This window comes from Primulina tabacum, chromosome 2 (genome assembly GCF_025594145.1).
Source record: "Primulina tabacum isolate GXHZ01 chromosome 2, ASM2559414v2, whole genome shotgun sequence".
In the NCBI taxonomy this organism is placed as follows: Eukaryota; Viridiplantae; Streptophyta; class Magnoliopsida; order Lamiales; family Gesneriaceae; genus Primulina; species Primulina tabacum.
Genome location: NC_134551.1, coordinates 5,088,311 through 5,104,583, shown reverse-complemented (window position 1 = coordinate 5,104,583; position 16,273 = coordinate 5,088,311). Strand labels below are relative to the sequence as shown.

General features: G+C 34.8%; 2 protein-coding genes across 3 annotated transcripts; both read right to left on the bottom strand.

Annotated features, from left to right (window-relative positions):
* Positions 1-938: 938 nt before the first annotated feature.
* LOC142527184 (protein ORANGE-LIKE, chloroplastic) lies at positions 939-8,194 on the bottom strand. Its single transcript, XM_075631915.1, has 8 exons — positions 7,801-8,194; positions 3,603-3,720; positions 3,057-3,173; positions 2,583-2,669; positions 2,353-2,429; positions 2,092-2,219; positions 1,479-1,612; positions 939-1,203 (listed from the first exon to the last, which is right to left on the bottom strand). The coding sequence occupies exons 1-8, from the start codon at positions 8,007-8,009 to the stop codon at positions 1,126-1,128; spliced, it is 948 nt and encodes a 315-aa protein (XP_075488030.1). The 5' UTR covers positions 8,010-8,194; the 3' UTR covers positions 939-1,125.
* Positions 8,195-9,347: 1,153 nt separating this feature from the next.
* On the bottom strand, positions 9,348-14,574 carry LOC142527168 (sorting nexin 1-like). Of its 2 annotated transcripts, none has more exons than XM_075631897.1 (11): positions 14,351-14,574; positions 14,102-14,236; positions 12,485-12,620; positions 12,140-12,273; positions 11,819-11,890; positions 11,242-11,401; positions 11,017-11,150; positions 10,854-10,922; positions 10,511-10,590; positions 9,847-9,907; positions 9,348-9,776 (listed from the first exon to the last, which is right to left on the bottom strand). In XM_075631897.1, exons 1-11 carry the CDS (start codon positions 14,360-14,362, stop codon positions 9,567-9,569), a joined length of 1,203 nt encoding a protein of 400 aa, XP_075488012.1. In that variant the 5' UTR covers positions 14,363-14,574; the 3' UTR covers positions 9,348-9,566. The 2 variants fall into 2 exon arrangements, with proteins under 2 accessions (XP_075488012.1, XP_075488019.1); XM_075631904.1 differs by having other exon boundaries at positions 14,102-14,233.
* Positions 14,575-16,273: the final 1,699 nt, after the last annotated feature.

Here is a 16,273-nt window from a genome sequence, read left to right as displayed (position 1 = left end):
TCATCAATGATTTCAAGAATATCTGATCTTTCACAAGTAAGAGAATGTGTTTTGTTTTGTGTGTGTCGTTACTTTGGGGTGCAGAGACTTAAGCTAATAAATTAATTAAACAAATGAAACATATTCTGGCGAGCCAGCCTGTCCCAACCCACAATCCAAGCAGCTTAACTCATTTGATCCGCCTCCAAATAGATTGATATTTCAACTCAACTCGTCTATTTTATGTGGCGAGGTGAGCTAGCTGTCAACCCATCGAACCTATCCTATTTTGACAGCTCTAATATTTAACATGTATTTAATTTAAAATCATTCCCCACTTAAAATACCTACGGGACAAAATTTTATTCTATATGAAACTTTAATCGGCCAGAAGCTTTCTATGTTTTTCAACTGACGTCCGAAATTCCCAGCTTAAATTTTTTGGTATACATGTTTTTTACATGTCGATATTTGAATTGACCTCGAATTCAATTTCTCAAAATCGGAAATGTTGTCTTGAATATGATTAAAAAATACTATTTTTTTTCTATGTTGAGCACAATAGCACTAAGAAAAATACATATAAACATTCGTGAATTCACTCTATTATATAACAAAATAATAATTTATTGATTAATCACTAATTCAAACTTACGATATATTAACATATTTTAAGTCGCAAAAGCCCAACACAAATTTGATTTTTTTTTTCCAATTTAAAGAGCATAATTGATTCTTAGATAAAATAAAAAAAAGTTGGTAAGAATTCAAAAAGTTAATGAACTTTTACATAATTTGTTCCTCTTTACTAATTCTTAGATAAGGTTAGAAATTAGACAGCTGTGGATTTGAATCCATGCCACTTCGGACCAGACCAGACCACTCCACTCTCAAGTGAGTAAATTTTAACTTTTTCGAAAAGAAGTGCACCCTTTTACTGCAATCTCAAATCCAAACCATTGAAAAGAAAAATGCAAAACTGTTTTTCGCAAAGTGCAAAGTCACAGTTATATACTATATCTTCAAGTTTTTACACTTCCCATCATTTATTTATTGGAAGGGCAATTACAACAAAGCTCAGCTAAGGCCAAGTTCGGTGGTTTCCGGCCTAACATTGCAACCTTGAAAGGGCAAATCCTACTCATTCTAGTCAAATGGTTCTATTCGGGGGTCATGCTCACTCGCCATCATCATCCCAGTGCAAAGGCATGTTGGGCACATCACCTAGCAGGTGTGACAAATCAGTAAACTTAATGATGAAATAATCCGTGTTGTGGTTCGAGCATGCAATCACGAAAAAAAAGATAAGAGAATGTTGGTATTCGGCCAAGCACGTGAAAAACTTATTTTTCAACATTTTCGAGATAACGAGTGAGTGGAACAAAAGAGAGAAGATCCAGAAAGGGTTCTTTGCGTTTAGTCGAACACCTCAACCGTTGATAAATTAGCACCTGGAGCTGTTTTATAGACTGAATGGTTTTTACAACCAAATAACATACCTTTCCTGCCCCAGAACAATTTGGACACCTTGTAGTGGTTGGCGCACGCAAGGGCCCCATAGAAGCACTTGTTATTATAGGTTCTGTGGACAAACATAACCCACTTGCAGAACAACGGGCACATGCCAAGTATCCTGCTCACATAACCAAACAGTAAGCTTGCAAGAAATTAGTCAAGAAAATGACCACAAGTCATTGACGGTAACAAATTACTGTTTTATCTGAGGTTCTGACTGCATTCACTATCAATAGTTGTGCATTCAAGCAAGATTGGATGGTAAGGTGGGCCACCAAGCGCAGATTAAACTTTACAGACTATAAAGGTATTTTGGAAATTTTGTAGTTCATGTAGTCTTAAGGATGCTAACAACACACAGCATGTAGTGTCTGTTGTAATTGTATCATTAAAATATAAACCATTTTTCTTGGTTGCAGTGAATTTTCCCTTCGATCTGGGAAGGTGGTTTCAACGTACAATAGTGGGTCTACATATATTTTTTGCAATTCAAAATTTTCGTCTAACAACTATCTTATATTGGCACCTATATGCAACATGTATTTTATTGGCACCTATATGCATCTTGGATTTAAAATTCCAAATACAAATGTGTACCAGTTCCATGGCAGTACTTGCATCTTCGCTTCTCTTGTCGCTCGACATTGTTAATTTCTAAGAGCATCAATGCTGAAATAACTCCCACTGCCCCTCCTGAAAACGAGGCAACGATAGGATCCACCTGACTGAAACAAAATTACAAGGTGTTTCTTAATTCCACTGCATTATCTAATCATGTTAAACAATAATAAAACTTGGTAAACTGCAGTGTTCTTCATCAGCAAATGTCTAGTAATCTAAACTTGTGTTTATGCATACCTTAACTGCATAGGCAAATGCATGTTCTGGATGAAATCTTCGTACGAGGTACCTCCTAAACCCAACTTTAACTCAAGCTGTTGCATGAAAATGTATCAATGATCTAATTAATCTCACATAAACCTTACATTATAACAATTGAAATTTCATAATTTTTAGTGTCAACTATCATCACATATTGAGCTGAAATTGATTAGAACTGACAATACTTCATAAGATTAGGCGCTTACAGTTGGTGCAACAAGGCCGCCAAAAACAAGAATTCCAGATATAAATGAGAAACTTGTCAAATATAGTTGCTTCAGGGTCTTTGGAGTCTGTTTATAGAGTGAAGCATGAGTCAGTCACATAGTTTCCCAAAGAAAACAATGAAAAGATTACTAACATTTGAAGAAAGATCATTGATAATGAAAATGATAAAGAATTTGAAAAAAGGCACATCCAAATTGTGATTTCAGAGAAAGTTTAATATAAACACTCAAGGAATAAATAATTTTAAAGGTCAAGCAAAATTAAGATGGCAGTTTACAATGGCAGAACTGACATCTGTTTTTAAATTTTCAACACACTAAAATGTAATATGTTCCAATTGGAAAGCTTATAGCGAACGAATAAATGAAAGCATGGGAATCAACACTGATTATTCAACATTAAATTTAGGAATGAGAATAATCTACAAGATCAATGGAGGGTTCTGAAATTACCACATGAGGAAGAAAGGGAATAGATGATGGAATCTCCGGCATCTCATTTTCATCTACATGAGTTTCATCGGTAACTTTCCTGCTCTTGATACGTTGCTGTACTCTTAGCCTCCTCACCTTAAAAAATGTGTTTCTGGATATTATATTCGTGAATGTGATGGATATTGCTTTTGTTTTAGAAGTAGACATTTTAAATCATAGATATCATATAATTGATGTCACATGACATATATTTAGGTTTTTTATGATGTATGACATATTTTAAAATTTCAAAATACGTGTCATAATTTAATAATAGACTATAGAGTACTTTTTAATGATGAAAAGTTGAATTACAAGCAATGATTGTGCAGATAACATGAAAATACTAGGAAAATATATTGCAAAGTGTATGGGAGAATATGACCAATGATTGGTAACTTTGAATATGAAAAATGTTTCTTTGGAACTTTTCTTAAAATGACTCGTGCATTTTGTGTTGCTGTAAAAAGTTCAACATAAGGTCTTCTTTCCCATGTCCTGACATCTAACAACGAAAATACTCACTTCTTCCATGAGGAGGAAAATTTTATTCCGTTTGCTTCGAATGTTGTCTTCGATTTCCTGAAGCTGCATCTGAACAAAGTCTTGAACAGTCTCTGGTCCTTCAATAATGCAGAAATTGCTGCAAACAAGAAAATTGGTACAACATTAGTAAGACTGAATGCTAATGCAGACTTCCAATGCAATTTGATATTTGCTTACTTCAAACACGTTCGCAAATGAACTTTGGGAATGATATTCAATCTTCAATCAGGAATAGATACGATGTGTTAGCTAGCAGCTCATGGACCTTAAAGACAATACCAATCTTTAAATGTGGTTCCCTTAGATATGACAAGTCTTAGTCGATAACATTGAGGTCAAACCCACTGTACATATAAAAGTATCTTCCGATACAAATCGTCTTTTATCACCAAGACATGGCCAAAATGCAACAAAACACAAACCCACAAAAAGAAAGGTAAATTCATGTTCAAACTGATATTGTATGGGAGAAGTAGAACTACTCAATGGCAGCACAGTCATGTTCAACGACACAAGAAAATAATAACCGTAACATCAATAATAAAGTGCGCATTCGGCACACGTGATTCAAACAATAATCTACATAAGTTAAATTTTAGCACCGGGAAGTTCAAATTGTATTAGACAATAATAGCATACCTCCAGGTGATCAAGAATTTTGATGAGGCGTGACTTATTACATTCACAGCGAAATGCATTTCAAAATCTTGAACTTTCAAATGGGAAGCAGGAGGGAACTAGCCAGAAATGAAGACGAAGCCAAACACCCCAAGAAAGTGTTGGCAATAATGGAGTCGGCAATAATGGAGGTGCATTAAATTTGACAATTGCAAGTTGTCAAATTTGACAAAATAATTCAGACGGAAAAAAAGACGCGTTTTATAAGCGTCTTCACATGGACAAGGGGCTTTATAAATATAGCTCCCTCCCCTCATTCTGAAATCATCCATTTTTCGAGTTTTCTCTCATCCTAGGCTATAGCATTTAAATGTTTAGTTCTATAATATTTGTGAGGTGTTTGTTCTCATGTATTAAGATAGCATGTTCTCTTTGAAAACATAGTGAGTGGTTATACACCGTAAAATATTATAGTTAAATTCTTTTCATCTTGCCCGTGGTTTTTACCCTAATAATTTTTAGGAGTTTTTCACGTAAATCTCGGAATCTAGTTTATTCTTTATTTTCATATTTATTATCTCAAATTACCGCACGTGGGACCAACAAGTGGTATCAGAGCCTTGGTTTAAAATTTCTTAAAATTCTGAGTATGCTCTGTGGTTGCAGCCTAGACTGATCTTCCACTTCAGAAAAATTTTTTGAGATTTTTTTATTAAGGCGGGATTATTTTGTTCAGTCTACTAAATTACGAGATAACAAAGTTCAATAGAAGCAATTTTATGCTGTGAAAATAAAAATATAAGCAATTTTAAGAAAGGATAATTGTTTGGCGCCTATTGGAGATAAACCGGTGGAAATTACGGACGATGAAAAGTGGAATGAAATGAATGATAATGTTGTTGCCAATTTACACTTGGCTATATCAGACGAAGTATTGTCAAGTATCTCTGAGATAAAAACAGCAAAAGTTATCAGGGATACTCTGACAAAGATGTACGAGGTCAAGTCGCTACACAACATGATTTTCCTAAAGAGAAGGCTTATACTCTTCGGATGGCGGAATCCTCATCGATGACCGATCATATCAATACACTAAATACTCTATTTCCTCAACTTACTTCCATCGAACATAAAATAGGGCAAAATGAACGTGTGGAGCTTCTACTTCAAAGTATACCAGATTCATATGATCAACTTATCATCAACATAACCAATAATATTCTTATGGGCTTTCTAAAATTCGACGATGTCTTAACTGCGGTTCTCGGAGAAGAAAGCAGGCGCAAGAATAAGGAAGATAATGTAAAGGGAGACAAAAGCACACTGAATTCAAAAACTATTATATTTCAGGTGGAAAATAAGACGGACGAAGGTCAAATTTCTTGTGAAGCAGTACCAGAGCATGGAGAACAATGACATGTTGAGTCTGAGGTTTCCAATGTGAGACAGTCAACTCGAGACACAAGACCATCAGGTTGGCTTTCAGATTATGTCAGTGAAAGCAATATTGTATATTATCTATTATCAGAGGATGGTGAGCCATCGAGTTTCCACGAGGCTATTCAAAGCTCGGATGTATCCTTGTGGATGTTAGTAATGCAAGGAGAGTTGGAGGTATTCGACAAGAATAAAACTTGGGATCTTGTTACACTACCACGAGAAAGAAAGCCATTTGAAACAGATGGGTCTATAAGATCAAGCGTGATGACAATAACCAAGTGGAGCGATATTGTGCTAGATTGGTGGTAAAAGAGTATGCTCAAAAAGAAGGCATTGACTTCAATGAGATATTTTCTCATGTAGTTCGGCTTACAACAGTCAGAGTGGAGGTAGCTCTATTTATAGAGCCCCTTGTCCATGTGAAGACGCGTATAAAACGCGTCTTTTTTTCCATCTGAATTATTTTGTCAAATTTGACAACTCGCAAGTGTCAAATTTAATGCACATCCATTATTGCCGACTCCATTATTGTCGACGTTTCTCCCACTTGGAGATTTGATTGAGAATAAAAAACATCTCCACACATCCTTTCAATCTTGCCATCACCTGCCGCTTACGTTTCTGTTAGGCCACTTGAGGATCTACACCACCCAAACTTATCAGTGTTCACTGCCTTGGTCAGAAAATCAGCTATGTTAATTTTCTGCATATTCACACTTCCTTCTTCTATTACTTCTCGAATAAAGTGAAATTGAACTCCAATGTGTTTCGTCCTGGAATGAAAGGCAGGATTTCTTGCGATGTGCAAGGCACTCTGACTGTCACAAAACAAAGAAATCTTCTCTTGTTTGTGCCCGATCTCCTCCAATAATCTTTTAATACATATTGTCTCCTTGCATGCTTGAGTAGCTGCCATGTATTCTGCCTCCGTTGTAGATAATGTCACAACTGTTTGCAGTTTTGAAACTCAGCTTACTGCTCCTTCTGCAAGCGTAAACGCGTAACCAGTAGTAGATTTCCTCTTATCAGGATCACCTGCATAATCTGAATCGACATAACCCCTGAGTGTAAAATCTGATCCTCCATAACATAACGCAGCATGTGAGGTACCCTTAATGTATCTAAGGATCCTCTTTACAATGCTCCAATGCTCTCGTCCAGGATTCGCCATTTACCGACTAACTGTTCTCACTGCTTGAGCGATGTCTAGTCTTGTACAGATCATAGCGAATATCAAACTTCCCACTGCTGATGCATATTGTACTCGAGACATCTCCATCCTCTCTGCTTAACTGCTAGGACACATCTCGGAGGATAACTTGAAGCTAACAAGAAGAGGGGTCGATATTGGCTTGCTATCTTGCATGATGCATATGGTACTCGAGACATCTCCATCCTCTCTGCTTAACTACCAGGACACATCTCGGAGGATAACTTGAAGCTAACAAGAAGAGGGGTCGATATTGGCTTGCTATTTTGTATGTTGAAGTGTTGCAAGACTTTCTTCAAATAATTTTTCTAAGAAAGCCAAATTTTTCGGTTACTTCTTTTCTTTCTCGGTGAACTTGCATCCCTAGAATCTTGTTTACTGGTCCTAAGTCGTTCATATCAAATTCCCTAGCCAACTATGTCTTCAATCCTTGGACCTGATCTTTGTTGGGACTTGCTACTAATATGTCGTCCACATACAACAGCAAAATGATATAATCATCGTCAGACCTCTTGAAATACGTACAAGAGTCTGCATTCAGTTTGTTGTAACCAAGGCTCATGATATATGAATCAAATATCTTGTACCAACAACTCGACGTCTGTTTGAGACCGTACAGATATTTGTTCAACCAGTAAACCAAGTTCTCTGAATCTCTTTGCCTTTATACTCAAAACCTTCTGACTGAACAATATTGATTTTTATTCAATATCTCCACGAAAAAACGCCGTTTTCACGTCTAACTGTTCTAGATGAAGGTCAAATACCGTGCCAACAGAAAGGGTGAACAGCAAAATATGGAAACATAGACCATATTTAAAAAAGAACACAAAATTTAAAAGAAGTTCAAAATTAAAGGTGAGTCCAGACATCATCAACAGAAAAGGTGGGAGATTTTCAAGAACCAACCTAGCACGGATGTCATCCGAACGGATTTCGGAATCAGCAGCATCATCGGAAGATGATAAACAACGAATCTGCTTTCTGTTGGGGCTTGATATGTTCCTCAAGAAACATAATCGATTTGGGTTCACGTTACTTCCGAAAGAAACGAAAGATTTTGAGGAGTCTGAGGTGTGGAGCGATGAAAGGGGAGAACACAAAGAGAAAGAAGCCATTTCTCCCCTACCTTGAGCTGTTCATCCAGCCCACTGTGTGTGTGTGAAATGACAGAGAACAGAAGATGGATTGGGGACTCGGTTTGGCTAAATTGGGTAATTTGTCCGTATGACAATCGAATCGTTCGCAGAATCTTAAATCAAATCGCCCTTTGCATCACTGTCCCATGACAAATTTGGCCATCGTCTGGTGCTAACGTCAGACACGTTCTAGATTTAATTTTGCAATAATTAAAATTTATATATAGTTTATCAATTATATATTTTGTAATGAAATATATATGGATGAAATAATCTTTCTTGTTATAATTTTCGAGTGAATGTCGTGTGCTTCAATATTTTATCTTGTTTGGTTTGATGGTTTGGCTGTCAATTGAAATAACTTTTCATACATCTGTCACTGGTTTCTAAACAAAACTTAACCTAGATATTTCTAGTAGATCCACACATGCTGAATAACTAACGAAGATAACGAGGGATTGGAAACAAAATGATAGTGTGAACTAAATTAACTATAACTTGTATCATGTGTCAAGTGGAAACTAAGATATCATTTGATGCAAATGATGAGATTTAAGATCATTGTATCAACCAATGTTTGATTCAAATTTAGTTAAAATATAATTATGTTATATTTATCTTTCAATTTATTATTCATCATCTTATCTTATAAAATAAGTGGTGCCTAAAACATGATGACAAAGACATGTTAAAACATATTTTTAAAATTATGATATGTATACACACGCTGATTTACAAACCTACTAACATATTGTTGGTATGTAAAATAACGAGCAAAATAAAAATTTAATGTATTACAATATTTTAAATCCAAATTAAAGCAAAGATAAATTGTTAGTGAAAACTATAGAGTAGGAAGAGAATTAAATAAATTGAGTTATATATTTTAAAAATTGGTGAATTATTTTAGATAAATTTTAGAATATTCATTAATGATCTCTCACCTAAAACGGCATTAAGAACTGAAAATTGAAGATTATTTTTGAACTGACCAAAAAGTTTTGTAACAGGGGATAACGATAACACATGATGCCTCTCTCGTAATATATTTCCAACACATGACTTGTAGTATCCTAAGAAAAGGCGAAATTTTTCGTCAACTAAAAACTCAAGACGGGCCAGTGAGTGAGACATGCCACAAGTGGGACTGCCTTCCATGCTGGTGAATTTTTTTTTTAAATGTTTATAATTTTTTTAAAAAATAATCAGACTAAATAAACATTATTGTCCCGGTTTCATTTTTACTTCTATAGTATTCAATCAGAACTCCATGCTAAATAATCGGTCTCTCCGGCACAATTATTTTACCCCAAAAAATAAAGAGCAATAAAAATGTTTAATCCACTAATTTGATATTCAAGATACAAGATAAAAAGGGTTTCGGATTTCCATTTAGCCTTGGATCTGTACAGTATCAACCTGAAAAACTAGACGTGGCAAAAGCAGCTGATAAATCATCCACCCGCCGAGATACAAGCCAGTCTCTAGCTCCTCTCAAAGTCAACACCATTTTCTATTACAATCCAGGATTTAGCATCACGAGGACGAGAGAGATTCAAGCTTGGGCAGAAGGCTTCGCCAGCCATCAGCGATACCATTAGCCAAACTTGCCTGACCCTTGGCGAATTCATGAAATGCCAGACCCATGTCTAAAGTTTTTTGCTCTTGAAACTGAACAATCTCTTCATTCATGATCCTCACAATTGTCTCGAATTTTCTCGTTGCCTCAGCACCATCAGCTTTCAGCTGCATGACAGAGACAAATATAAGCTATACAGCACAGAATCTAGAAAGAAACAAGGAATCAAACGGAAACCTGCTCGTATTCATGCTCTGCTTCCATCAATTTCTCTGATCTTGTTAGTCTGAGCTTGTTCCTGCACGCAATCGTACACATACACGATAGATACAGATTGATAACAACTAAAGGTGGTCGATACCAAAAAGAAGAAACAAGCACAACCCATTTCTACATAAAAATTGAATAAAACTGAAACTCTATGACTCAAATGTACCTTAAATATGGTCAAATAATGTTGAATCTAGAATTTCAGCGAATTCACTTGACCATGCTTTATTTGGAGAATATTAAATGGTTCCACCATGCTGAATTTGGAGAACACAAAATGGTTTGGACAAGGATTCAATTCTCTTGTTAGTCATGACATAAAAAAGGGATTTGACCTAGATTTGCGTTGTAATACTCCAATGTTGAAACAGAAGTTAAGAAAAATTTTCAAGTTAACAAATACGTTAGAGTAAAATAAAGTAAAAAAAGAATGAACATATTGAGAAAAAAGGAGAAAATTGAGCTATATTGGAATCAATCGACCAACTCTTCAACTTAAATTTTTTTTGAACAATGTAGAAGCAAGTACTTTCCACTGATATATGAAATAAAGGGCTCACTCGTAGGATATCATAATCCAAGGGTCCATCACAGAAAAGGAAAAGGTAAAGCAAAGAGTCAGGGACCATACATATCTATTTCCTTAAACTTGATTGCCTCAGCTAGTTCACAATGGTTCCGGAAAGCGTTTGCTCTCTCTGTCATAGTTGCCTGTCCCAGGAATAAGAGAGAGACAATTTCAGTAACAAACCAAAAATATAATTAATCATACCAATGGCATGTGATGTCTAAAATGTTATTATTTACTTCAAAGAGAGTGATGAAAAGTAAATGAACATTGCAAATGGCATCAATAATAATGTTACTTCTTCCCTTCGAGCAAACGTCCGCACCTCCTTGTTCCATCAACGTCTCATTTTCACAGATATATATCCAAAATAAAATGTTGAAAATTGAGAAGACCGAGAAGTCACCTTTATAGACTGCACTGCTCGAACATAATCTTTTAAAGGTTCTTCAAAATTCATCAAGAGATGCTGAGCCTAATAACAGAAGCAAATAAGCATCTCACACTGAAATCCATCAATTTAGAGTATCTTCTAAATTCAAGAGATATTACAACAAATTAAACTAAACCTCTCTCTGCAGCTTAATTGATAATATCTCTGATTTTGCCCCAAATTCAGAAAATGCTTTACCAAGTCCATTTCCTTCACAGTCCCCAAGTAGCTTGAATGCCTTGCCAAATTCAGACAAAGACTGTCCCAACTCTGCAATAGTACACAAGATTTCCATCACATCAGATGGACTAAATAACCAAATAGCAAAGCATTCAAAGTCAGGTCTAATATACATTAGTACCTCTATGTCTCTTTACTAGACGGTATGCATGCTTTTGGGCTTCAGCTAAGTGGTCTTCAAGCTGAAATATGTAATTCTTCAATTTTTCGAACTCTGGACTAGATTCTTCCACTGGTTTCTCCTTTCCAAGTACAACATCACTCACTTTAGACTGTACATCCTGTCAAATTGAAAAAGGTGACCACGGTCAAGCAAAACCACTTTTTGCCCTTGCACAACACAGTACCAACTATGGAGCTGAAGATCAACGATTGCTGATCTCAACAAGTACAGCATAAAACCTTAAATCTTCTAGATATGTACCAAGACAACCAAGATCCAGAGAAAACAACAAATTGTTATTAACTAAAAGGCCCTCCAGGAGATAAAAGCAGATGGCAACGGAAAAAAAATACATTCTTCTCGAAAAGGGGAAAACTGAAATAAAAGACAGATAACTAAGCATTTTGAGATTTTCATGAAGAATTGCAGTGAAGAAAGCTAAAGTCTCTGCACAGAATAAGATCACACAACTCAAGATGGCGTACGCTGCTGTCTAGTTGCTTTAAATTCAAATTTATTGTTTATATGGAAGTACCTTGAAAATTTGCATAAAATCTGTTGGCTTCTTAAAAATACCGGTTTCCTGGGATCTTGCTCTTTCCATAGTCTACAGATAAAGAAAAGTAATAATACACAATCAGATGAAGAACAAGATTAACGAGCAAAAATAGCAAACCTTGAAAAAAAGATATGTGTGGTAATGAATTATCAGACAGAACAGACAACTTCTGATGTTCCCAGTTAATGACCAGATCTTTCAAGAATTTGATTCTCTCAGTTGTGGCCACCACAAATTCAGATTGCCAATTCGATATCTTAGTTCATATTAAAAGAAAGTTCCGTTAAATCAAATAACCTGTTCATCTGCCTGCAAAAAGATCCTTAAATCCTCACTCCGCTGAAGCTCGCGATGTGCTGCTATCCGGTTGACAAACACGTCCAAAGCTTGACGCCTCATTTCAATAAACTCTGCACTAAATCTGAACTTCTCTGCACGCAAGAAACATATAATAGGAAAATAAAGTTTCACAATGCCGGCAAGTGTAAAAAACATGCAAAGTTATCACCTATTCACGGGCTACTATAATACAGAGAACTGGATTATATATCCTGCTTAACAAAATAATATGATGCATTCATAATCACAAGACTATGGACAATTTTGACAAAACATGTATTGAAAAATGCTTCAGTTTATTACCAACAGTGCTCTTCTCCGGAAGAGGAGGAATAAAGACACCCTTGTACTTTTCAAAGAGGCGGTCTTTTAACCAATCAAAATCACTATATCGTCGAATAACGATTTTCTCAGGTCCTTCATATTCAGGAAAATTTGTCTGCAAATCAAGTTGCGATATTGTTAGTTTATAATTGAGGCAAAGATCTAACTTCAAACAAGGTATTACAAAATGAGTTGGTGTAATGTTGAACATGAAAACAAGACACAAAAGTCTGTTATTGTTACTAACATACAACTGTTTCACCAAAAACAAAGGACAACAGTAAGAATACCTCCACAATACATAAATCTTCAGTTTTAGAAGTAAAGCTAGTGACAAGAGTATATCTTTAAAAATTAAACACACGCGGTTATTTAGCAAAAGTTAATTTATTATAATCATCAGGAAAGGTTTGATGATTCAATTGAGTATTAAACACAAGCTACTTGAGTTGTTTACCAGATTTCTTGATAATTCATAATTATATTGGACACTTGATGATTCAATTGAGTATTATACAAGACCTAAAATTCCTTTGCATCTATAGATGTTGATCAGGAATTTTCAGCACTTAAACTTTAAAGATACAATAAACTGAATCCTATTAAAAAGGTCTGTAATACAAAATAAATGGATATTTCATAATTGAGTTATCCGACCTAGTTGAGATCCAAGAACTCCAACACAATATAGAAATTACACGACATGGTACATTTAGAAATTACAGCTGCACTGCTGCAGTTGGTTTATAGGTAAGTTCACATATTTTCTCAAGCAAAAATGACTCTTTTTCAACTTCCATGATGATCTATGTCCTACACTTTGACAGCCAATAGAAAGTAAAGCTTGCAAGTTGCAACTTCTAAAGATCGTGGCTCGTGTCACATGTTTATATTTCACCTTAACTTTCAGTTTCAATTACCACTCCCCCCTTTCAGCATCATCCTATATATTGTACTTCTTCCAGAAGGCAAGAATTGTCCTCTCGTACTCTTATCTAACCCCAAGTAAGTTCATAATCGAGTGATTGTGATTCTGCAGTGGCTGAGAACTATTATAATTTATTGGTGTTTAAGGAGGGCAGAATCAGTAATATTTGTGAATTGCAAAAAAAAAAAAATAACTATGTTCTCACGCTTGACGAAATGGAAGCTGATGAATTTAATATTGGAGAACTTGTGAGTGGACCTAAAATCCCCCAACCAAAACTAACTCCCCGAAATTACAAAGTAAGGTCTTCGTGATAAAACCAAGCTCCTTATGTTGGGATTCAACCTAGCTAATCCTGGTCATATATGCAGTGATCAGTATCATTCTTCATTGCTGGTTTTTAAAACAGCCACCCTCTATTGAGCATTGTTTATTGGATGATTAATGACAGACACCTACGGAGAAAAGAACACAAAATATCCTTTCTATAAACAGCAGCGGAAAATATCATCATCACAGATTAGTATCACAGCTCAACAAGTTGGAAAGCCCGATAAAATTCAAGCCCTAACCACCAATCAAACCAAAGTTTATTGATTATACATGTAATATGCACGCGCAAGCGAAACCATACCCAATCTACACATGCAGAAATCAATAATCACTACCTTGGTAATAACTTTGTAGGATATGTAGGCCTGAACTCCGCTCCCCATTTTAGCAGGATCGGAAACCGATACAGTCAAATACGGACCTGATGGGGATCTGGGGCTAGGCGACATCGAGCCTGATCCACTTCTCTGCTGCACTTTCATCCAATTTCACAGGGTAAAAAAACGAGTTAAATTCCCGTTCAAAACACATCTTACAGATTTGGATTGGATAGATTAAGATAATGGAAGCATATTCGCAATTACCGTAGTGATCATGACTGTTTGCGGAGAAAATTCGATACGGATGCTAAAGTACTCCGGCTTCAAGCAGCCTAAGCTTACTTCTCCGGCCAATTAATAGCAACTGAAACTTTAGTTTAGCTGGAGAGTCTGGTAAGTTACGTCACGAAGAGCGTCTAAGGTGGCCTCCGGGTCGGAGAAGACTTTGCTATTTACAAAAAGACCTTCTAACTTTTCTAGTATTTCATATCGTGCCTTTTTCACGTAAGAATATATATACTTGTACACGTATATTGGAATTATGTTAAAATGGATAGATGTTCGTTATTAGGTAGATAATATAAATAAATTGTTGCTTCGATCTTTTTTAAGGTTTTCAGTAAATAAAATAAAACAAGATGATACTCACTAAAAATTTAGAATTCGATTCTAACATGTGACATTAGTCCATACGTGGGCTTTCGAATTTGTCTTGAGCCTGAAATCACAAATAAGACCGATAGAAGGGGGCCGAGAGGGTATCCCGGGGTAGCCCTCCGACGCTCAAGTCAGAGACTAGGGATATAAGACATTCAAACATAATATTTATAGGAAAATATCTCGGTCTGTCATGGGTCTGCCTTCCACTTGAGCTAAGGATGGACCAAGGTTAACGGGGTATCACAAAACATTCACAAAAATTTTAAAAACAGAATTTTTTTTAAATTTTTTGTCAATAGTTATATATATTAATTTTTGTTTGTTAAATCAATAGTTTTTAATAACAGTTATTTTATTTAAAAAATTTTAAATCAAAAGACTTACTTACATATGACAGCTTAAATTGCATGTATTAACATATTTATTAAACTAGAAATAATGTACGTGCGTTGCACGTGGGAAAGTAATTAGAATTTGAAATAAAATTAGTTAAATCAACAAAAGATAATGATAATAATATTATAAATTTTGACAATTCGTGTTAATTAGTATATGTAACTAATTTGGAAAAAAAACATATTTTTTTAATTTTAAAAAAAAGATTTGGACTAATAAAATTTTTCTCATATCTTTTTTATCATATTGTTTTCTTTTGTTATTTGTCATATTCTCTTAATATGCATATATTTTATTACAATATTCAATTATTACAATCTTTTTTGACAGTCAATGATATGCAATTTTTTATTTACAATGTTGTTTGATTATTATCTTCTTTCATGTAAATTGACGACAATTTCCACTGAATGCTTTTACTTTCTTAGTCACCTTTAATTTATTAGACACTTATAATTGATAACATATAAACTACACATTATTATTAGGGGTGATCAAAATTCGGTTATACTGAATTAACCGACCGAACCAAGTCAATTCAGAAATTCGGTTCGGTTATTACGGAAATTCGATCTTAAATTTAAAAAAATTCGGTTATATCGGTTAATTCGACTCGGTTACTGTTTTCAAAATTTTGAAATCGGCTAACCGAATTAACCGATATAATAAATACTATTATTTAATAAATTTTTATTATTTATCAATTTTAATATATTTTTTAATTTTTAATTTTAAAATCAGACCTAATTCTAAAGAAAAATTTGGATGTATGTGATTTTATGTTTTTATACATTTGTGTAGACTGTAGTGTTCAAAAAAATTACATATATAATTAAAGTTAAATCATATTTTTTAAAAAATTAATAACGATTTAATTCGGACACCAATCGAATTAACCGATTTTAATTCGGTTCGGTTTTCATCGGTTATGAAAAATAATTCGGTTGGTTCGATTATTGCTAAATATTTCGGTTCGGAACGGTTGTGACTAATCTAGTTCGGTCACCGACCGAACCGACCGAATGCTCACCCCTAATAAGTATAACTATCTATCATCACATAAAAAGTACCGATAGATTGATTCAAAAAAATATTGATTAAATGATGTCATTTATTTGTAATTTATAATAA

Bases quoted from the DNA above. Each gene is read 5' to 3' on its own strand.
- LOC142527184 (XM_075631915.1), bottom strand. From the start codon at position 8,009: ATGGCTTCTTTCTCTTTGTGTTCTCCCCTTTCATCGCTCCACACCTCA. The intron at 2,220-2,352 runs GTATGCATAAAC...ATTTTGTTTCAG, and splicing joins CATTTGCCTATGCAGTTAAG to TCAGGTGGATCCTATCGTTG. The intron at 1,204-1,478 runs GTATGTTATTTG...CACACCTGCTAG, and splicing joins ATTGTTCTGGGGCAGGAAAG to GTGATGTGCCCAACATGCCT.
- LOC142527168 (XM_075631897.1), bottom strand. The intron at 10,591-10,853 runs GTGACTTCTCGG...TTCCTGGGACAG, and splicing joins GAGCAGTGCAGTCTATAAAG to GCAACTATGACAGAGAGAGC. The intron at 9,908-10,510 runs GTATGGTCCCTG...GATTGCGTGCAG, and splicing joins AAGTTTAAGGAAATAGATAT to GAACAAGCTCAGACTAACAA.